We start from the raw sequence: 20,481 nt of genomic DNA on the forward strand, positions 1-20,481 counted from the left end.
CTACAAGAAACGCAAGTTGGGGGCAAGGATATGGAAATGATTTCGTCGGGTTCGTTCAAGCACCAGTCTATAACAGTTTGCTGGGCAGTATACATGAGCGATAAGTTTGGAGTTTCGTGCTGCTCTGTGTCATATGTACGTATTTGTAATGAGAACGGATGGCAGCAATGTAAGGAAAAGGTGCATGATGGTCATGACAGTAAGATTTAGACCATGAAGACGAGGATGCTGATAGCATCTATAATACCTATTTGGACACACACTTCATAGATAGTCTATATACTTAGTCCATATACTCTTGAACGTTAGAAATGCTACCTACCTATTATTGAAAGGAAAGAAATGATAAGGAACTTGGTATCATAGGAACCAGCCGAAGGGTCCGTCATTTCGGCGCTCAGCCCCGCATTACGGAAGTGCCCGATGCGGAGACGTCCACGATAAAGGGCCCGCCCGTGTAACGAGTGACGAGTGACACGGGATAGGATATAAGCATCAATCACCCACTGCCACAAGCCCTCTTTTCTCTTCTTCTTTCCTTTTCCTTTCCCCCCTTTTCTTCCCTTTTCTTCTCCTTTCGAGTCACATGATGGAAACCCCAGAGGCTATCTCAAAAGGCGACACACCCAAGACGGCCGAAGTCTGTTCAGCACACGGCATTACGCCGAAAGAATTCTCGGAGCTCCGTGAGCGTGCAGTTGCAGCCAAGGCCACAGCGTACTGCCCGTACAGCCAGTTCCGCGTCGGAGCAACGGTTCTCTCAAGCGAGGGTGAGCTCACGAGCGGCGCAAATGTGGAAAACGCGTCGTATCCTGTGGGAACATGTGCAGAGCGCGTGGCCCTTGGTACAGCCGTGACAAGCGGTCACCGTGGGTTCCGGGCCATCGCTGTTGCGACTGATATTGCGCCACCGGCAAGTCCATGTGGAATGTGTAGACAGTTGTGAGTTGTCACTGGGGGTGTCTTTGAGAGAGTAGACGAAGATGATGGATTTGACTAACAGGTGAGTTGTATGTTCTTGGTGATGTAGTATTCGCGAGTTTTGCACACTAGATACACCCATTATCATGTTTGATAAGAATGAGGATTTTGTGATTGCAAAGCTGCGACAGGTGAGTTGAGCTCTATTCCCTGTTCTTGAGCTGGGTTGACGGTATGTAGCTTTTGCCAATGTCTTTTGGACCTGACCAACTTCCACCTCCGGGAGCACCAGGTACAAGATAGGAGAATATCGAGACTTATTGATGTCTTGCATATTGTTGGATATGAAAGGAATCACAGCGATATCATATGAGAGCATCTGTTCCTTGCGAGCGCACCAGGAATTTGGGATACTGCATCTTCTCTTAGCCTGCCAAGGGGAGGCAAGAAAACTCAGGACCTCTTTTCTACATGACAAAATAGTCAGGTAAACTTAGTATAGACTTAGTAGACCTTTAGAGTAGTCTACTTGTTTTTGGCACCTAAGCTTGGCGTCAGAAGTTTTCTTGTTCCATGAGGCCTGCATCTGTATCTGTATCAGTGGTTAATAGACTGAGCTGCATTGATGGGCGTTCCTTGAATCGTATATAACCGGCTGATATTGGATGATTTGTGTCTGGGTCAATCCGCGGCAGTTGGTAAGGAGATGGGAGATATGAGAACGCCTACAATATATGACGGTTGAATCAATGGAGCTGAAAATGAGAACAACGTTGTAGGACATGTCATACTGTGTCTGATTGAGTCGTGAAAGAGATGATGTACATGTGATCGTCTCGACGGATGACCTGCCCCTTGTCACTTACAAGTTGCAACCATCTTACAGAACATCCCGCTTGTAAGCGGGTGCGTTATAAACTAATTCCCACGGAAGCCGAGTTTTGCGCGGTATTTCTTTACAAACCAAGAAAATCGGCATTATGTCGAGTAATGCATAGTTAGTAGTTATGCATACAGCTAGAGGCCTCCTTTTGCTTCTTGTGTTTATACGATGAGCCACCTTTCAGCTTGGAAAACAACGACGAATGAACACACGAAAATGCTCTATTGCTTCAGGTCAGAGCTGATACGAGAAAAGTATGGGCAACGGCATCGGAGCATTCTGTTGGCGGGAGCTAAATATGGAACTGTCATGCAGTAGCGCAAGGTCCCTGAGATTAGGACCAAAGATGAGGAATCTGGGGTCGAGAGCAATGAGTGTTTGTTGGGAAGTGGAATTTTATCCGAGTCAAGAGAGTCAAAACGTAGATGAACTGGGGCTGTCAACATATATGGTTGCTGGTTCAACCTCGAGCGTGAATAGTATCTCTCTTCACTGCATTCACAGATCATCACTTCGCATTGGGCAACTCTCTAGACACGACGTCATGGCGACTCAGGGCAGACATTCCTCCAGGTTTAGCGCCCAAGCTATGATATTACACCCAATGAGCTGGGCATCCTCGTTGTGGCCATCCCTCAGCCCTGAGCCATCACTCACCATCCCTGTGCAAGGGTCTCGCCAGGATCAAGGCGTAAGGGCGCACTCACCAGTCAGAGTTCAAGTTCAGGCGTCAAGCGTTAAGGTGAGTGAGAGCTGGTTGGTTAACGGTCATTGGACTCTTGACTGACTCGGTACCTTTGAGAACAAATTGAGTGGCTATTGGCTTTCCGATTCAGGACGAACGACCATTAGTAGCGAGCTGAGCAGCGCTAAGCTCAAGGAAATGTAATGCAATGCTCGTTTGCCACGATAGCTCAGTGAATAAAGACTGCATGGGCAGGAATGGGATTGGCCAACTTTATCTAAGCCTCCTAGGTACAGACAGACCGACTTGCAATTGATGGTGCAGCGGGCAGCACGCTATCATGCATGCTCCACGCCATGTTCATGCTTGAGCCATTTGAGGGTTTTTATTATTCCCTCGACTCCCGTAGGTCCCAGTTGTTCATGTACAAAAGGCCTCCGGCTTCTCTCCCGCAAAGCCCAGCATGGGGCCCGGGCCTTCGGTCTCCCCCGTAAAGGCTCCACGAAGCATAAGGCCCCCGGCTCCTGAAACCCGGGCGTCGAACCTCAGTGAATAGTTCCCAGGAGAGGCGGCGTCTCATTTTGGAGGCGCGTACCATGAGTGGCTGACGGTTGAAGAGGAGCGGTTGAGCGGCTTGAACGGTCTACCGGATTAGGGACCCCAATACTGAAAGTGGCAGAGTATTCATCTTATTCGAGATCTAATGTTGGTGTCACGTTCTGGAAGGGCGGTGTCAAGTGTTGAGGACCGCTAGTCTGGGACGATCTCTGGATCGTCTCATTGAGATACTCCGCGAGTCGTCGTCTCGTCTACTGTACCAAGACACCCGAGGCAATTCAAGCGACAAGCTCGGATAAGTTGCACGGTTCCGAATGGTTGATGATGATTATTAAGAAGGATTGGTTGCGTTGCCATCTGCATGAGCATGTTGTTGATGTGGAAACGGAATGTGATGTGACTTGAAGGGAGCGTCTTGAAGGCTGTGATTATCAAACAATGCGCATACACAACATACCCCGCGCGTCGCATTGCATCGCATGACATTGAATGTCGTGGTCTCGGGCCATTCCATTTCATGTAATAATTTGGTTGTTATTATATCTGTTCTGATTCCTTGGTAGGGAACATGGCAGTGTCAGGTATGTCAATGGGAAGCGGTGGCGTTGGCGGATGCTGTTTTGTTTTAGATTTAGAGACCCTTGTATGTAGAGACGACTAGAGATGACTACCGATTCGTTAACGTTGCAAGTATTGCAATGCCAGTTAATAAGCTTTGTCTAAAGCTGCAGCTATACGATAATGCAAATACTCTCCAAACATCCTATTGTAAACAAGACTATTACTTACCCTCTTTGTTCATTTTCTTTCATCAAAATCTCCAACCTTCAACTCTTGACCGTCACATACCCTGAACTCATCGCCCAGGCTCAAGTCCCCGCTAAGAGCCCCTAGTGGATTCGTCGCACGTTCCTCCCCAGGCCTTGGGCCCCAGAAGCCCAGGTACCCCCCACTACCTAGCGGAGGTACCTCACCGAACCATCAACCACTGGTGCTGGTGCTGGTACTGGTGGGTGCCCTGACCGTCGGAACCACGCGCCCAGTGTCACTTGGGCTCTCCCTTTACAGCCGCTGGTCTCGCTTCCATATCCATCTCTTTAGGTACATGCTCGCTTGACTCGACTCGCCTCAAATCGCTTTTCATCTTCTCTTTCAAACGCCTCCACGTTTCCTCATCTTTAAATCCTTTTCTCATTCTCCCTCTTCTTTTCCTACAAGGGCTGCTTTTCTCTTCTTTTTGCGTTGTCACCTCCATTTCAGTTGAGCCACCGCGACACCGCCTTCGAGAGCTGAGTTCGAGGTATAGGTTCCTCCGCCCTTCTCCTCTCAACCCCAACTCCAAGCTACCTTACCTTACCTACACCACCACACCTCGAGCTACAACAGCTACAAAGTATAGCCTCTCCACCTACAACAAAAAGCCGCCCATATCACCTCGGATCTATCTCAAATCTTGATCCACCCCCGCCTTTCTGCCGCGCTGAATTCAATCCCGCACTCTCTCGCCAGCTTGTGATTGCTTCACGCCCTGTTGCTGCGCCTCTTGTCAAAAGAGACCAAGAGCAAAAGCAACCCGAACTTGCAGCCGCCGGCAGAGCTTCGAAGGACCGCCGCTGACGATCAATACTACCGGGACGAATAAATCCCCCAGAAATCCACGCCATTGCTCGTCGGCCAAGGTCGTTCAAGTTTCGGGCACCACATGCCACCGTTTATCTTCTGACGAAACCGGTTGGTCTCAACTTCCATCCGTGCCGTGCCGTACCGTATCACATTGTATCGTATCTTATCCTGCCTCCACCCTCGATTACCAATTTCGAAATGGAGCCAGTTCCCGAGACAGAGCGTATGGAGGAGTTCCGTCCTACTCCTACACCTGCTCCGGCACCTGTATCTGCCTCTGCTTCTGCTTCCACATCTTTGTCTGCGTCACCCTCCGTCTCTCCAGGATTTCCATCGCTGCGACTTCAGAACCCCAACGCCTGTTCTAACCTCAGCATCGAATTGCCTCGAAAGCCGCCAAACCTGAGACGAAGCACCGACCCCAGTCCGACATCGCCAGCTTCACCATCTTGGTCTGCGACACCCTTCATTCCGTATCGACCACGCACCACTTCTCCGCTCTCAGGCGCTCATTCTAGGTCTCGTTCTACAACGAGCCTTGCGCCCCCAATGTCTCGTACTCAATCCATGCCAGGCGTCAATGGATCAGGCCATATTCTTTTTTCACCTCAGCGCCGCCCTGGAAGCCCCTCTGGATCACCTAGCAGAGTCCGAATTCCACGAAAGCCTGCCGATGAAACTTTCCCGCCAATCTCTCCAGTTCGAACTTCAGTTCTCGAACCTGAGCAAAGGCATGAACGACGAAGTACCTCTCCCATCATGGGGGTTTCCACAAGCACTCCCGCCCGACTACGACGGCCATCTTCACCTCTTCGAACCTTCACATCTTCGAGCACTGGCTCTCTAGGTACATTCCCATCAACACCATCCTCTTCAATTTCCTCGACATCCTCTTATCGAAGCTACGATGCCCTTTCTGGAAGCTATGGCACATCTTATTCGTCGGTCCCCTCCACGCCAACATCGACCAGGTCCCGAAGTCCTAGCATCTCCAGCTTGGAAACCATTCCTGACACGCCGGATGCCGAAGAAGAAGCGCTGGAAGCTGAAAGAATTGCCCAGCTCAAGGCCGACGCAGATGCTGCCGAGGGAAATGAATCCTCCGACTTGAAAGGGAAGGATGGGCAGACGCGAGGACGTACAATGGGGTTCGGCTCTAGAGACAAGCGAAAGCGTTGGAGTGTGTGCGGTGCTGAGCGAAGAGGAGATCTCGATCTTGAGACCATCTGGGAGGACTGAGCGGCATATGCCGAGGCAGGGCCAGAACCAGATGAACGATTGAGATGAAATATCTCAAGAGGGGCCACGGTGTATGATGGACCTGACTCGAGCTAGCCTGGGAAAATGCTCGATTTTACATGATTGCATCACGGGGCGGCAAGTTATTGATGATTTTTGCGGCATAAGCATATGGTTTTTGTTGTTGGTTTCTTGTTAGCTTTTTACGAAGGGCACGACGGCGATTGCGTGGCCCTCTTGATACCCATTCCTGCGCGTATGGACTGTTCGACAGGAAGAGACACGCAGACACACATACACACACTATGATTGACACACAATGATGCTACACCCACAGATCACGCCAGTTGAATTGGCTGTGAAGGGCACACTTGTACTTTACGATGAGGCGAATCGCGTGCACTTTTTGTTATCTTGATTGGACTCACTTGTTGACTTACGACTGGTTAACGTATTGATTGGCACATGTGGTCGTGCAACTTATGAAGAGTCAAATGCGCGAGATGAATAAATCGCCCTTTATCGAACCGACGACATATGAACAATAAATTATGACTATTACTATCAATCCCACCTTCACCTTGAATTTGTCTCATGTTAAGTTGTCGAGCATTAAGGTTGTCGCTGTCGCGCTCTAGGGGGTATGATCGGCAATGGAATATTCATAAATGTCTTTGATGCCCTGGCCTTGCCGACAAATTAATTGCCTCTTCCGCCCTTTGTCCCTATTGTCCCATCAAGATCGAGGCTGTTTGGTTGGTGCGAACTCCCTTGAATCGATAAAGTGTCCCCGCTTCACCGCCAAAAACGCCGCCCTTCTGTATTCAGCAAACATCCCTCTTTCAATATAGCACCCTTTCTGACATCAATTTGTTCAATATTCATCTTCAATATTCCTACCCTTTGACTTATACGAAGCTCCTGCAGAAAACCCTTGGGAAAATGAAGCCGTACTTAAGGATGATGGGATGCGTCCCAGAAATGAATATCTCACCACCAGACTCAGCATCGCTTCCACTCTCACAAACAGCCTCACATTCTCTTGGCTGCTCTCATTCTTGTCTTCAATACTCATCGAGTCTCAATCTAAAAGATGCGTCTGCCTGCAATTGTTGGTGCCGTTGGCCTTCTGGGCACGGTAGTCGAAGCTGCTCCTCGAGGTTCTTGGTTCAGTTCTGTATGAGCTCCATCACTTACACTAGTGAACACAATCTAACCATTCACAGTTCCAGCAGCGTCGAGTTGCTCGATCTCCCAACGGAAATGCCTACGATCTTCCCAGCTATACGCCTGTGAACACATACACTCCTGTCAACACTTACACGGCTCCCAAGAACACAACTACACCGACAACTCACTCGACAACCCTTGAGCCAAGCGTCCAATGCCCTTCTAACTACGTATTCGTCTCTACCAAGACTGTCGATGTCACTGTCACTGCTTCTTCCAATGGCTCTTACTACACCACTGCTGTCTGCCATGACTGCACCAAGACCTTGACAATTAGTAACACAATCTACGTGCCTCCTAGCAAGTATGCTTCTACTATTCCATACGGCGAGCAGAACACTGGATCTCCCTATCCTGCCAACTCAACCTATGCGGCGCCTTCTCAGACCAAGAATGACTATCCTTACATGAACTCAACTGTCGGATACTCTTTCTCTACGCATACTGGTTACCAGACTCCAGGCCAGAGCGCAGTCTACAGCACTGCTGATGGTTACGTCTCTCCTCCTGTTTACACGAAGCCGGTCTATACCAAGCCTGTGTACTCGGACCCTACTTATGGTAACTCCACCGGCACACAATCAGGCTATGTCCCTCCTGTGTACACCAAGCCTGTCTACTCCTCTGTTGCTTCTGGTAACGGATCAGTTCCCGTGTATACTAAGCCCGTGGACACACCAACTTACTCGGCCCCCATTTACACGAAGCCTGTCCTTCCTGGCAACTCCTCGGTTGTTGACCCTCCTGTGTACACAAAGCCAGTTGAGACTCCTAGCTATTCGGCTCCTGTCTACACCAAGCCCATCCTGCCTGGCAACTCTTCGTCTTATGATACTCCCACTTACACCAAGCCCGTCGATAGCCCCGTCTACACGCCTCCCGTCTATACCAAGCCGGCCTACTCTCAGCCTATCATCCCTGGAGATTCGTCCACTGTTGACCCCCCTGTCTACACGAAGCCTGTAGAGACTCCTACCTACACGCCTCCTGTTTACACTAAGCCAGCCTACTCTCAGCCCAGTAACTCGTCCACCGTTGTGCCACCAGTCATCCCCACGACCAGCGACGAGGCGGTCTACACCCCACCGGTCTATACCAAGCCTGCATACTCGGTCCCTGGAAACTCCTCAACCGTTGACCCTATCATCCCAACTTCCACCAGTTCTGACGATAGCCCCGTTTACACACCGCCTGTCTACACTGCTCCCCCCGTCAGCAGCGAGTCTTCTGAGTACTCTACCGTTTCCACCCCAACCAACTCGACAATCCCTCCTGTGATCTCGACAACATACCAGGATACCACCGTTCTTTCCACTTCCGAGAGCACGATCGCCAGCTCAGAAATCGAGACACCCGCTGAGACTACCACATCTGTCATTACTAGTTCAGAGATTCCCCCTGTGATCCCAACCTACCCAGCATCCGAGGACGATACTAGTACCCTGGATACAACGATCTATGGGACTGAAACCGAGACTCCCACGACAGGTACTACTGAGACGCCCTATCCCACACCATCTGGAGCCGACTACGACCAACCACGACAAGGCGGACTAGGCGCGGCTGTCAAGATTGGGCTCGGACTCAGCGCTTGAGTCAGTAACGATAATACTTCGATGACATAGCTCCTTTGTACAGACAGCATTTTTGGATTTGGAGTTGGTGGATTTTGTTTAATACCTAATTGGGGTTTCGGGAGAGTGTGACATAGATCCATACATGGAATGGTTAGGATACGGGACAGTGGTCAATACTGTTAATCTAGAGGAGGGAGTATGATGGATGATACTTCTTTTATGTACTTCGCTTCTATTTATTCGAGTTAAAAGTATAAGACGTTCTGAAAAGACTTGATATTCTTGCTCTTCGTTGTGATGCCCTAATGTAACCTGATTCGGTTGTATTTCCCTTCAATTCCTGTTCATTCACACGTCAAGAGTTTGGAACCCCAATATATAATGTAAACACGTGCAAGTTTCAATTTCTCGATCTGTTATTTGTGCCTGTCTATGATGATCTGAACAAATTGTTAGAACTAATTAGGGTACGACAAAGCTCTCCGAATCCTGTACCAAAAGGGGTAGACAACATGGAAGGTGTGAATATCATCCGCAGTGAAAATTCATTGCGGCTCCCTTTCCATCCCCAGTCTTTTTCTTCTCACAGCTTTTCTTCAATACTGCAAATAGCCATGCGAATCTTTTCTCCTTTGTACCGAGTAAGTAACGACGCTAGGTCAGTTGCAGACGACAGAAGCCTTGGCCAACACGTTTGTGGTATCATATTTCTGACCATCCGCTGTACCGGTTTTTAAGAGAATAGGAGACATGAAGAATTTGACCCGACTCTTGGAGCTAGGCTCGACCTCATGGATATCTGATTCCATGAATTCCTTGTCATATCGATTGTTGGAGTGCGACTTTTTTGCTGGTGGTTGCCATTCGATCATGAAGTACGCCTTGGAGCACATCATCATCTTGTCCAGTTCGATGGCGGATTGGACAATTTCGTTTAGCTGCTCATTGATCTTCTTTTCAGTTCTGTCAGTTCTAGCTGAGCGACGCAAAAAGAATGGTTGCAGAAGCTGAGTTTCCCACGAGACAAGTTGTTTGATGAACCCAGGATCATCATCCCAGAGCTTGCTGAACATGGTTGAGACTTGAGAAAAACATCGCGCAGCATGGGCCAAGGTAGTCAAATAGTCTGGATTCTTGCCTTTCTTTGACAAGATTTGTGCTAGGAAAATTAGTACATGAACACCATGGACAGGGCAGACATCATGCGGCACTAACAGTAAATGTCGTCTTTCGCAAGCTTCCAGGACGTTGTTTGGGAACCACCCCGAGTTAATCGATCAGACCGGTCAGGTTTGAAGATACGGTCTTCAATAAGTCCCCAGAGATAGCCCTGCATGAGGGCGTGGCTGTGGTCTTGATCCTGGAAAAGCTTCGTGTATTCAGTAGTCACGCGTCGCAATCTCGTCGTGACGGTATCGCTGAGTTCCCCAATGTCTGTTGTACGTGCCAGTATATAAGCCAGGTTGCGAATGTTGTAGGCGAGCTGCTTCCAAATGCCAAGAATGGCACTGTCTGTTGTTTTCGCAGAATTTGCGAAAGTTCCGCCTTCCAGCAACTGTCGTAGTTGGTCTATTTTGAGAAGAGCATCGCTCAGCCTGTCGTTTGTTTTGTGGAGTTCGTCACTTTGTTTCTCATAGGCGTGATCAAGTCTTTTGTACTCCTTGATGAGGTTTCTGTGATCCCCAGTGAGTCTTTGGTTATTCTGTTGCTCTTTTTCCAGGAGATCTTGGAGCGCCGCGATCTCAGATGCATCTGAGCCCTCAGTGGATGTAGAAGTGCTTCTCTGCAGCAAAGAGACAAGTTGACCAAGACTGCTCTGAGCCATTTGAATTGCTTTGGATGCTTCTTGAGGTGAAATGCTGCGGGACTTATCCAGAATGTCCGTGAGTTCTGGGCACTGCCTTTCCATGCTATCTGCCGTGGCCTTGTTGTTGCAAGAATCGGAGAGCTGAGTAGCGGCGACTTGGCTTTTGTCACCGGGACGCCCTTGAGGCCCAATCTGAGAAACTAATGGCTCTGAAGCGCCCTTGACGATGCCAGCATGATGATTCCTCGATTCAAGGAGCTGATCAACATCGAAGAATGTGGCAGGTTCTTGAGCTAAGTCATTAGAGGGACCAGACACTGAAATTTCAGAACCAGGAGGAGGTCCTAGCTTTGAATTCCGCTGTTGAGTCTCCTTCATTATCCGTAGTATGGCGAATGAAAGATGGAGAGGAGAATGGTTTGCTGTTAACGATCGTGGTGGATCAAAAGGGATGAGATACTTCAAAGTCAGATGATACTAAAAGTATCATATAAAAGACAAAGGAAGAGGTCAGTAAGGGTTAGATGCGAGTGAGTGATTGAGTGATTGTGAAGTTGTTGGGAATAGACGCATGTGCCCCTAATGCATGTGTGAAGGATAATCGGAGGAGAGAGAAGTGGAAGAAAGAGAAAAGAAACCAGGAGAATTGCTGGAGAAAGACGGGGTCCCTCTTAAAAGAATCGAGAAAGATGAAGCTGGTAGAGCGCCGTTCCCTCACAAATACCCGCCTGAACCGCTCTGGCTGGATGTGATTCACTGCCATCACCCATTAGCAGTCAGCATTATAAAACCAGGGACCTTTCTGACACGTAAGGCCTTCTTTCTTCCTCTCATCCCCTTTCCCAATTTCTTTAGCTTTCATCTTCGAGCTACCATTTAGTCTGGTATACTTGGAGCAATTCAGATTGTCCATGAGACACTCATTCTCACAAGCAACATGGAACGCATCAAGCATGGGCCAAGAAGCAGGATGACGACAAACAAGCCAGTAGACGACTTGATCATCATCGGAATCGACTTCGGAACGACGTGAGTACTGCCCCTTCAAGTCATTGGGCTCAACTCGATCAAATGGTTTTAGCTAACATGTAAACCAATCTAGCTACTCCGGGGTTGCTTGGGCGTATTCCCGACAACCTGATGATATCGAAGTTGTCACAAGCTGGGAGGCAGAGATGAGCAAATGCTCAGACCTTGAGAAAGTGCCAACTCAATTGCTCTACGATGATAAAGAAGTTGATGCTTGGGGCTATTCTATTCCTGGGGATGAGAATGGCCTCAAATGGTTCAAGCTCTTGTTACTCGAAGATTCTGACATCACAGCTGAAATGTCCAACTCGTCTCAGATTCGTGAAGCCCGCAAGTTCCTGAAGGAAACGAATGATGATGCTGTTGATGCGGTTGCAAACTTTCTGCGTGAGCTCTGGGGCCACGCCATGGAAACGTTTGTTCGCAAATTCGGACCTGAGCTGGTAGGGAGATCGAGGTTTCATGTAGTGGTCACTCTTCCAGCAATTTGGCCACCTTACGCCCAGCAGCGCATGAAGCGAGCTGCTAAGATTTCGGGTATCCTTGATAAGAGACCTTGCGGTGAAACCACGCTACACTTTATCTCGGAGCCGAAGGCAGCGGCTCTTGCAACAATTCAAGATCTCTCTCAACGTTCAACCATCAAGGTAGAGTACAAGAGAACATCCCCAAAACTTAGCTGACAACGCACCAGACAGGTGATACTCTAGTCATTTGCGATGCTGGCGGTGGAACAGTGGTATGTTTACTCTCGCTGACCATTTCCTATGCATCACTGACAAAGCTACAGGATCTCATCAGCTACGTCGTCGAGTCCACGAAACCCTTCACTGTCAAAGAGTGCGTAAAAGGCGACGGTGAGTTTCTAATAACTTGAGATACAGCCAAGTAATACAGCTGGCTAATACAACTAGGCGGCCTCTGTGGCAGCATTTTTCTCGACGAGAATTTTCTTAGACTCATCAAAAGCAAGGTCTCTTCTACATCATGGAGAAACGTCAGCAAAGCCGAGGAAAGAAGATTCCTCAACGACGAGTGGGAACACGCAATCAAACAGCAGTTCTCAGGTCAGAGTAGGAATTGGTTGGTCTCACTCCCTGATGGCTGCCGTGGAGCCTTGAGCCAGGGATCCAAAAGGCGAAGAAACATTAAGCTTAGCTCGTGAGTGCTCCAGAAAGCGGGTTTTACTAACGCAGATGGCTCCTAACATTCTTCCAGAAACGATGTTTTATCAGTGTTTACTCCCGTCGTGGACAAAATTGAGGCACTAGTTCATCGACAGATCCAGGCGATCCAGGGTAAATACGGGCAGCCAGCAAAGGTAGGCGTTGCCACTTCTTTGTGGAAGATAGCCTTTTTACTGACTTGCAAAGTATGTCATCCTCGTCGGTGGGTTTGGCCGAAGTCGGTATCTCTTCAACCAACTCAGAGCTTCGACAGGAGCTACGGTACTCCAATCCAGTGCCAATAAGCCGTAAGTGAAGTTTGTTATCCATGTGCTGTGGGTTTCATCTAATGAATGCAGATGGACTGCTATATGCCGAGGAGCAGTCGTCAATGGTATTAGCCATGTCCTTGAACCAAGCCTTGGCGTGAGAATCGACAGCAGGATCGCTCGATGCAGTTATGGGGTCTGTTTCACGGACACTTTTGTTCCCAAGAGGCACCGGATCCGTGATAAAGTGTGGTCAGAGGAGAGACAAGAATGGAGGGCTGAAAATCAGATGAAATGGTTTCTCAGAGAGGTATGGACGATGGCAGAAAGCCTCAAGTTATAAGCTGATCTCCTGAATAGGGCAACAACATCTATACCAAAAGACCAATCCGAAGCTCCTACCCTGATGACGATGAAGACACTTGCCCAATTGTGCAAGAGATCTTCAGCTGTTCGACTTCTCCGCCCCCCGAGCTCGGGGACCAACCGTGGGGAAACTGTGCGAGATCCACTGGACACGCGAGGTCAAGCTCGAAACCCTTCCGACGTGGACTAACTCGGCGGGCGAGGTCTATCGTGAGCTTGAATTCAAAATCAAGATGACATGCGATGACGGGACTGTAGACTTCGCCGTCTATTTCGAGGGCCAACGGGTTGGAGCCCGAAACATCGAGGTCAAATTTTGATGGACATGGAGAGGTGAAAAAGGCCGCTGTCATGGATGATGGCATGATGGATGGAAATGAACCGCTCTGGTAATTACCCAGACTTTTCCGAGGCAGAAGTGACGATAGTGCTGGCTTTTCACAGCTGAAATAGAATGATTGGTTCAGGTTCTAGGACCAATGACCAGTTGTGATATAAAAACTTGCGAAATGTAGTCAGGATTGCAATATAAAAGTCCATAGAATGTAGTTTAAGGTTGCAAAACTGCGATTAGACTAATACGATCAATTCATCTGGGCACCAAATACATCGGTATATCTGAGAGGCGGAGCAGTTCAGCATATGGGTAGTGTTGCGAGGATTTTCTTTTTTATTTGGCTGTAAGATGCCTGCATTATTCCTGTGGTATCATCCTATACCCCTTCCATGGTCACGTCTTCTTGTGCCAGTGGTTCCTCAGCGTGTGGTTCCTGATCCACTTTCCCGGCATCACCGTTCACCTTGTTGGTATCTCTGATGTGTCGATAAACCTTGACTGTGTTGTCCTGCCCTCCAGTCACCATTGTCTCTCCATGGACATCCACCCAGAAGCACACGCCCTTGTGGCCTTCTACTCTTTGTAAGACTGTCTTTGATACCACGTCCCACATGACGATGCTGCCATCCTCACTAGCGGATGCGATGAAAGGAGCTCCGTCCAGAACCCCGAAACAGCCGCCCACAGCGAACTTCTCGTTGATGTGGCCTTGATATGTCTTTTTGACGGTACCAGAAACATAATCCCATAGGCGAATGCAGTTGTCGAGGTTGAAAGCCAGGACGAAGCGTCCGTTGGGAGAGAAGCAAACATTAGCGACGGCCGGGTTGTCTTCATGAACAAGCGTGCGTAAGCACTGGCCTGTTGATGTGTCCCAGATACGACTATATACTTGTTAGCAAAATAAACCAGTTGAAGCTCCAGGAGTTCATACATCAAGCCATCTGTCGAGCAACTGACGACCAGCGTGCCGTCTCGAGAAAAGTCAATCCCACTAACAGGATCACTATGCGCAGGTAAACTTCGCATCTGCCTGCCTGCTCGTACGTCCCACAGAAAGACAGCTTCATCGTATGAACCACTTGCAAGGATATTGCCCTTTGGCGAGAATGCCAAACAGTGGATGTAGTTATGATGACCCTTCAACGGCCCCATTTCTTGACCGGCTACCGATTTTCGAGTTGTGGTTTTTGGTCGACCTGTAACGCGATCCCATAAACGAATGGCTTTGTCGTCTGAGCCACTTGCGATTGTGTTGCTATCAGGTGTCCACGCAAGACAGCTCACGCCTGCCATGTGCCCAACAAGCGTATCCATGTGTTCGCCCGTTGTAGCGTCCCATATCTTAATAGTAGCATCTGCCGATGCAGATGCGATGAATTTTCCATTAGGTGATATTCGGACCTGCGAGACAGGCTTGGTGTGACCATGAAGAACAAGGCGGGCACGGTAGTTGGGCTTGAAGGGTTCTGGGGGAGGAGTTGGTTCAGCCCCTCGCGCGGAGAGGGAGTCTGTTCGGGAGCGACGAAAAGACAGTTGTGATCGTGAGCGTGAGCGTGAAGAGCGGGGTGATTGTGATCGTGTTGTTAATCGGGATCGCGAGCGCGAGCGTCTACGGGAATCTATACTAGAGAGAGACCGTGACCTCAACCGTGATCTCGATCGTGATGTACGAAGGCTTTCGTAATATTTGTTTCCAGCACCATCTTCACCAGGACTCGGGCTAACAGTCCTGCTATTACGGCGATTGTCTAGTATCGATAGTTGGTGAGACTGTCTAGGCGATCGATCGTTGTCTTCGCCGTCGCGTTGCGGCGCGTATGGAGGGGAAGAGTCGCCGCTTGTTTTGCGACGCTTGTTCCGGGGCGATTCACCAGGGCGATCGTCTTCAGAGGCCATTGCAACGTGAAAATGCGGCTGATTCTTTGATGATGCTAGGCCAAGGGTGGGAGGTAGTCTGGACAAGGCTGACGAGTTTGGCGCTGGAGGGAGATTGAATGTTTGGAGGTGGGGCACGAGGCTGAGAGACGTCACCCAATGAATGCACAACGAAATGTGACAAATGACGGAACAAAGAACAGGAGATTAATGCACCTAAAAATAGGGACTAATCTTACTTGAGCCGGCGCATAAAATGAATAGTGATCAAACTTTGAAGGTAGCATTGCATGGAATTGCACTTCCTAAAATTATACCGTCGGTGACTTAAGAGTGCAATTAACTGACACGTTGTTATTGGTCAGCTCAAAAAGCCACTCCTGAAGATTCGGAAACTACCATACATAGTTTGGGGAAATGGGGGAGGAAAATCATTGGTTTGTGGAGTCAAGCAATCAACTTCCAACTTGGGCAATCCTGAGGTTCTCATCTCCGGGGAACCCAATCACAAAGTGGCATGTTTTCGGCAGTTGATGTCATTGAGGCAATCGATGGCTCAAGTTTGGGGGTAAAGTTTAACAGCTGGGGCGCTGGCAGTGGATGCTTCAGGATGCCCTATGATCTATCGACTTATTCTGTAGCATGTCAGGTAGACCCTGGGGACATTTAGTAAGAGATCAGAACCTCGTTGGTACGGTTAGAAAGAAGCTTTCGGTATCATCGCCTCTGAGACCGAGGCCAGAGGACGTCCGGTAGTTCAGCCATGGCGCCCAATCTGCGACATTCCGGGGTATTGTGTACTCGCCATTGTGCCGTGCTGAATCGAGTGCTGAACCCCTTTACCATGGAGCGCTGTGTCTAGACCGGTTCAGCTGCAGCTGCCGGTGACTGTATAGGCAATAAGAGCGCTAGGATCTAACTTTTTACATGCTATTGGAAGCGGTCAAGAGTCTCGATGCTGAGATGCAATGGTCAACTCTGGGAAAGGGGGATATTGAATCTGCAGCCACTACTTTCGGTTCAATTCAGGCTATTGATCGCGTGCCGCGCCGTTTACCATGAATAAATAAATAAATAAATTAACCCGTGCCGTCCCTGAAGTGTCCCCTTTTGTTGTTTTGACTCAATTCAGGAAATAGTGGGGTACTCTGCCTGCGGCATGAATTACATTCAAACTGGTTCAGTACTAATGTACTGTCGCGGCTGAAACTAGCGATTGGGGGCTATCGTGGCTTTTTTTGCTTATTCCCAGTGTTGTCTTTCATGAAATCATCCCTTGTGTGTCAGTTTCGTAACCTGAGTGCAAATCCATGCCAAGCGCCCAAGTTATCAGACATTCCGCGACCGACATGGCCATGAGACGGTTACTCATAGACTTGCCAACATTCCGATGGTATGACTAGACCATTATGTCTATTTCAAGTTTTTCATTCTCACGTGAAAGCTTCTTCAATATCGAAAACATCGATCTGATCGTACAGAGGCGCTCTGGGCATCGCGATCTTAGCAATCTTAGGTCTTGGCCACCAGTCGGAACAATTTCTGGAAACGTGACAGTGAAGTTACCCAAATTGCTGGTGCATTTTGGCAATAATAGTGCAATGTGGCGTAGGTAACCTCCGTTAGTCAAGATAGGGGAGCTGCTATTAAGCGTTAAGCATATCGTCCATAGTGACATGGAGGCAACGCTATGGTTGTCGCCAGCACTACTCCTCAGCTGTGGCTGTTTGGGGTCGACGCCGTTCTGCCAACCGTTTGACCAAAGGCGGTTCTGGCGTCTGCATTTGATTCGTTGAAAATTGCTTGATTTAATTGCATGTAGTTGACATTGTGTATTGAGATGTTGATAGGTGATTCAGTGCTGTTCAAAGAGATCGGTGTGATGTCCCTGACACTCTAATTCGTTATTCAACTTTAACACACTATTGGAAATTAGACTTGCAACCTGCAAGGCTTCCATAATGTAATATTCAGCACACACCTCTTAGAGCACGTCATTCTCGTGCCTGCTGAATTGAGACTCACCGTCCATTTTCGAGGCAAAGCTTCCAGGAGTATCGCAGATTAGATGCGGCGTAGCTATCGGTTCCATTGGTGGATGGAGTCAGCAACCAACAGCCAAAAGGTTCTGGCGTCAGCGCATTATCGAAGCGGAGTGGGCGAGAGGGTCCTTGAACAAGGGGCCAGTAGATGAGTTGACCCATATTCATCATGGGGCTAGAAACGCATTGGCCATGAGGGGATTATTGAGCTTGAAGCGGCTGGAATGACAGAAATCACTGGACGAAAGATGCAACGGAGTATTGTGCTGGGAGTTGTGACTCGGCTATGGAACTCTCACCGAAGCGATCTCGCATAGATGAATTAATCATATTGTCTTTAGGGGACATGTGCATGTTTGTTTACTTTATTTCTCATGCAGAGACCTGTTGGTCGTGTGCTCGAGACGAGCAGCTAAATTACTCCGTGAACCATCGCCAACAACAATGCCGGCAGATCGGAAATGGTGCCATAATGCCCTGTGATCGTTTCAACGGTTCAATTTCCTTTAACTTCAACGTCACAAACGATCGTCAAGCAGCACATACCACGTAGTATCGTGAGTTTAGGTATACCAGCAGGCTTTTGTTAGTCACTGGAGCCGTTGTGCGCCGAACTCGCCTATTTGATACCTATCAAGAGGTCCATGCCAAGCCAGCACAGGAATAAGCAGCCCTACGAGAGCCACAGCGGCTACACAAGGCCTGTAGGAGATTGTTTCTTGAGCAAGCCCAGTTCATTGAAAGAAACGGCATGGAAACTATTTGGTGTGGCAGACTGTTCAAATCTTACTGTAAGCCTATGGGAAATTATTCGCTGATCAACACTAAGCTGGGCAAGTTGCATTAAGATATCAACCAGCATCAAGCTTGAATACTAGAGTAGAGTTTTATAGGAGCTTATACGGAACTCTAAGTCATCCGCTGTACCTTTTCGGGGACTCCCCCATTCGGTAAGTAATCCAGTATAGCAGGCTGTGGAAACAGAGCCTGGTTTATAGCCAATACAATGGATGCGTTTTATGAGGCAGTTGTCAACCCGGCCCAGAGTTTAGCTGAAGCGTTTCATCTGCAACTCTATACCAGGGACAAGAGATTCCATAGAATTTCTGTCAGCAGTATTATCTGAAGACAGAACGTCTGTTTCGGATAGGGTTTTGTCCTGTCATACTGACTTGTTTGCCCTATTATGCTTCCAATATTGCAAGAGGGTTTTGACGCTGACGTAAAATGTCGCACAAGAAAAAAGCAGGGAAAAGCACAGATGTCGTTCCAAACCTGCCAAGAGCTGGAATGCAAGACAACAAGTCAAGAAAGACAGCAAGCGAATGCACTGAAAAGGGTCTCGATTACAACGTCTGCAAGCGACGATAACTAGAGACAAGAATAGCCATATCATCTCGGGGCACGGCGATCAGACCCGGAAACCGGCTTCTCACCCCTGAGACCCTGGGGTTGAAATCCTGGGTAATCTTGTTAGGAAGAGGTCTCGATGAGTACTGAGCATGGGTCATGAGTCGGCAAAAAGATCAGTCAGTGCCAATCAGCGAGAGGAAAGGAGTTAGAAGAGAACCAACAGGCGGCCTAATTCAATGCAAAGCAGGGGTCTCCGAATCGCCGACATGTGCGCCCCAGCCTGTAGCCAATCGACAGAACCTCGCCCACTCAAGTTTAATTACATCCATCTTTTCGGACGAATGCTGACAAGGGGATATTTGCCTACAGGAGCAAGTGCGCGGGTGCATTTACTGCAGTACAACAAATGCAACAGTGTTGATTCCAGGTATTATCTCGGCCTCATGGTCCGACCTGTTCAGACAGTCCACAGCAGGGCCCTCTAAAGATAGGGCCCGCATACCTATTAGCGATTGAGACGGTAAGACGGAACGGACAAGACATGGCATGGCCAGAGACATGTTAGCAGAGATTGCTCCAGATTCAGATTCGCAATCGGTCACCAGGGGAAATAAACCACGGACATTCTGTTCTGGGTGTTCATGGAACAACTCAATGGCGTATCATGCTGGCAATCCATTGGAGGATTCCCCTGACTAATTCTGGTGGTAGATGAACTGCTAACCGTGATTGGTCTGGACCGGATTGTCCAGCGGCTTGAATGGATTTCGTGAGACCTATGGGCGAAGAATCCTTGAGACTCGCTTCCAAAGGATTTCAGTGCAGTTTCTGTGACTGGTGCGCAGTAGAAGGGCTGTTCAGGGTGCATTAACAAACACTGCCAATTAGCGAACCGCATTGTCTGTGAGTCTTAAGATTCAATGCCCTGTCGCGCCGACTTTAGAGCCTGCCCCTGGACTAGTTCCGCTAGCCGTTGAACACGCGCCTTCACCGACCAACAGTGTTTTGTGGGGAGGCTCCCCAATATTGGTTGTGCTTTTGGTTGCCTTCTGTGTCCTAAGTTGTCGTGCTACCTACCTACCTGCAAGCGCCGACTCAGGAACAGCCAGGTGCAGCTAACTCCTGTAAGGTACGGGCTGGGCTGGAGGGTGTGGTGGGTATCTCAGGCACACAAAGGTCATCCCAGTGGAGGGCCAGCATGGTACCTGCCTTAGCGTTCCCTTGGCGCTCAATGGTCCCGCAGGGGTTGGCCCAACCTGGAAACTCTGGAAGGTGTTTTGGAGGTACGTACCGTGATTCCCCACCCCTGTCGTGCTCTGATGGCACACCCAGTCCCCCTCTGGCATTTATCACAAAACCCCAGCTTGATCCTCTGCTTCTTCTTGTTTTTTTCTCTCTCTTCACCACCACCTTCATACCAGTCACTCTTTTCGGCTTTCAGCCCACCACACTCTTTTTTATACTTAATAATTTTAGGTTGCTTTACAGCTCCCTATTATCCAACCCCGTCTCTCTTTT

The 20,481-nt window shown here is 48.8% G+C and overlaps 8 protein-coding genes across 8 annotated transcripts; 5 read left to right on the top strand and 3 right to left on the bottom strand.

The window, feature by feature from the left end:
- Positions 1 to 589: 589 nt before the first annotated feature.
- BKA55DRAFT_497295 (cytidine deaminase-like protein) lies at positions 590 to 1,224 on the top strand (the record flags this gene model as incomplete). Its single annotated transcript, XM_046186454.1, has 3 exons — positions 590 to 942; positions 1,031 to 1,112; positions 1,162 to 1,224. The coding sequence occupies 3 exons, from the start codon at positions 590 to 592 to the stop codon at positions 1,222 to 1,224; spliced, it is 498 nt and encodes a 165-aa protein (XP_046056609.1).
- Positions 1,225 to 1,598: 374 nt separating this feature from the next.
- Positions 1,599 to 2,785, top strand: BKA55DRAFT_25131 (uncharacterized protein). Its single transcript, XM_046185361.1, has 3 exons — positions 1,599 to 2,058; positions 2,120 to 2,546; positions 2,607 to 2,785. The coding sequence occupies exons 1-3, from the start codon at positions 1,973 to 1,975 to the stop codon at positions 2,691 to 2,693; spliced, it is 600 nt and encodes a 199-aa protein (XP_046056610.1). The 5' UTR covers positions 1,599 to 1,972; the 3' UTR covers positions 2,694 to 2,785.
- Positions 2,786 to 4,868: 2,083 nt separating this feature from the next.
- Positions 4,869 to 5,909, top strand: BKA55DRAFT_532472 (uncharacterized protein; the record flags this gene model as incomplete). Its single annotated transcript, XM_046189341.1, has 1 exon — positions 4,869 to 5,909. The coding sequence occupies one exon, from the start codon at positions 4,869 to 4,871 to the stop codon at positions 5,907 to 5,909; it is 1,041 nt and encodes a 346-aa protein (XP_046056611.1).
- Positions 5,910 to 6,630: 721 nt separating this feature from the next.
- BKA55DRAFT_630854 (uncharacterized protein) lies at positions 6,631 to 8,994 on the top strand. Its single transcript, XM_046196948.1, has 2 exons — positions 6,631 to 7,086; positions 7,136 to 8,994. Exons 1-2 carry the CDS (start codon positions 7,003 to 7,005, stop codon positions 8,732 to 8,734), a joined length of 1,683 nt encoding a protein of 560 aa, XP_046056612.1. The 5' UTR covers positions 6,631 to 7,002; the 3' UTR covers positions 8,735 to 8,994.
- A 381-nt stretch (positions 8,995 to 9,375) lies between these two features.
- BKA55DRAFT_682922 (uncharacterized protein) lies at positions 9,376 to 10,901 on the bottom strand (the record flags this gene model as incomplete). Its single annotated transcript, XM_046198428.1, has 2 exons — positions 9,376 to 9,875; positions 9,932 to 10,901. The coding sequence occupies 2 exons, from the start codon at positions 10,899 to 10,901 to the stop codon at positions 9,376 to 9,378; spliced, it is 1,470 nt and encodes a 489-aa protein (XP_046056613.1).
- A 592-nt stretch (positions 10,902 to 11,493) lies between these two features.
- Positions 11,494 to 13,787, top strand: BKA55DRAFT_700135 (uncharacterized protein; the record flags this gene model as incomplete). Its single annotated transcript, XM_046200576.1, has 10 exons — positions 11,494 to 11,552; positions 11,626 to 12,199; positions 12,247 to 12,291; positions 12,343 to 12,409; positions 12,467 to 12,713; positions 12,771 to 12,873; positions 12,926 to 13,000; positions 13,037 to 13,297; positions 13,348 to 13,419; positions 13,494 to 13,787. The coding sequence occupies 10 exons, from the start codon at positions 11,494 to 11,496 to the stop codon at positions 13,671 to 13,673; spliced, it is 1,683 nt and encodes a 560-aa protein (XP_046056614.1). The 3' UTR covers positions 13,674 to 13,787.
- Positions 13,788 to 13,896: 109 nt separating this feature from the next.
- Positions 13,897 to 15,754, bottom strand: BKA55DRAFT_549790 (WD40-repeat-containing domain protein). The gene is made up of 2 exons (XM_046191234.1): positions 14,625 to 15,754; positions 13,897 to 14,574 (listed from the first exon to the last, which is right to left on the bottom strand). Exons 1-2 carry the CDS (start codon positions 15,587 to 15,589, stop codon positions 14,067 to 14,069), a joined length of 1,473 nt encoding a protein of 490 aa, XP_046056615.1. The 5' UTR covers positions 15,590 to 15,754; the 3' UTR covers positions 13,897 to 14,066.
- A 2,942-nt stretch (positions 15,755 to 18,696) lies between these two features.
- Positions 18,697 to 19,031, bottom strand: BKA55DRAFT_549792 (uncharacterized protein; the record flags this gene model as incomplete). The annotated part of the gene is made up of 1 exon (XM_046191235.1): positions 18,697 to 19,031. A coding segment is annotated over exon 1 (212 nt), but the record flags the coding sequence as incomplete, so codon positions are not given.
- Between the last annotated feature and the right edge of the window lie 1,450 nt (positions 19,032 to 20,481).

Source organism: Fusarium redolens, assembly GCF_020744475.1.
Source record: "Fusarium redolens strain MPI-CAGE-AT-0023 chromosome Unknown BKA55scaffold_1, whole genome shotgun sequence".
Lineage (NCBI taxonomy): Eukaryota > Fungi > Ascomycota > Sordariomycetes > Hypocreales > Nectriaceae > Fusarium > Fusarium redolens.

What these genes read in the sequence shown, in the direction of transcription:
- BKA55DRAFT_25131 (XM_046185361.1), top strand. Translation starts at nt 1,973, where the DNA reads ATGAGCCACCTTTCAGCTTGGAAAACAACGACGAATGAACACACGAAA. An exon ending in TCAGAGCTGATACGAGAAAA is followed by an intron (nt 2,059 to 2,119) that starts GTATGGGCAACG and finishes ACTGTCATGCAG; the next exon opens with TAGCGCAAGGTCCCTGAGAT. An exon ending in TTCAGGCGTCAAGCGTTAAG is followed by an intron (nt 2,547 to 2,606) that starts GTGAGTGAGAGC and finishes GGTACCTTTGAG; the next exon opens with AACAAATTGAGTGGCTATTG.
- BKA55DRAFT_630854 (XM_046196948.1), top strand. Translation starts at nt 7,003, where the DNA reads ATGCGTCTGCCTGCAATTGTTGGTGCCGTTGGCCTTCTGGGCACGGTA. An exon ending in GAGGTTCTTGGTTCAGTTCT is followed by an intron (nt 7,087 to 7,135) that starts GTATGAGCTCCA and finishes AACCATTCACAG; the next exon opens with TTCCAGCAGCGTCGAGTTGC.
- BKA55DRAFT_549790 (XM_046191234.1), bottom strand. Translation starts at nt 15,589, where the DNA reads ATGGCCTCTGAAGACGATCGCCCTGGTGAATCGCCCCGGAACAAGCGT. An exon ending in TGCTCGACAGATGGCTTGAT is followed by an intron (nt 14,575 to 14,624) that starts GTATGAACTCCT and finishes ACAAGTATATAG; the next exon opens with TCGTATCTGGGACACATCAA.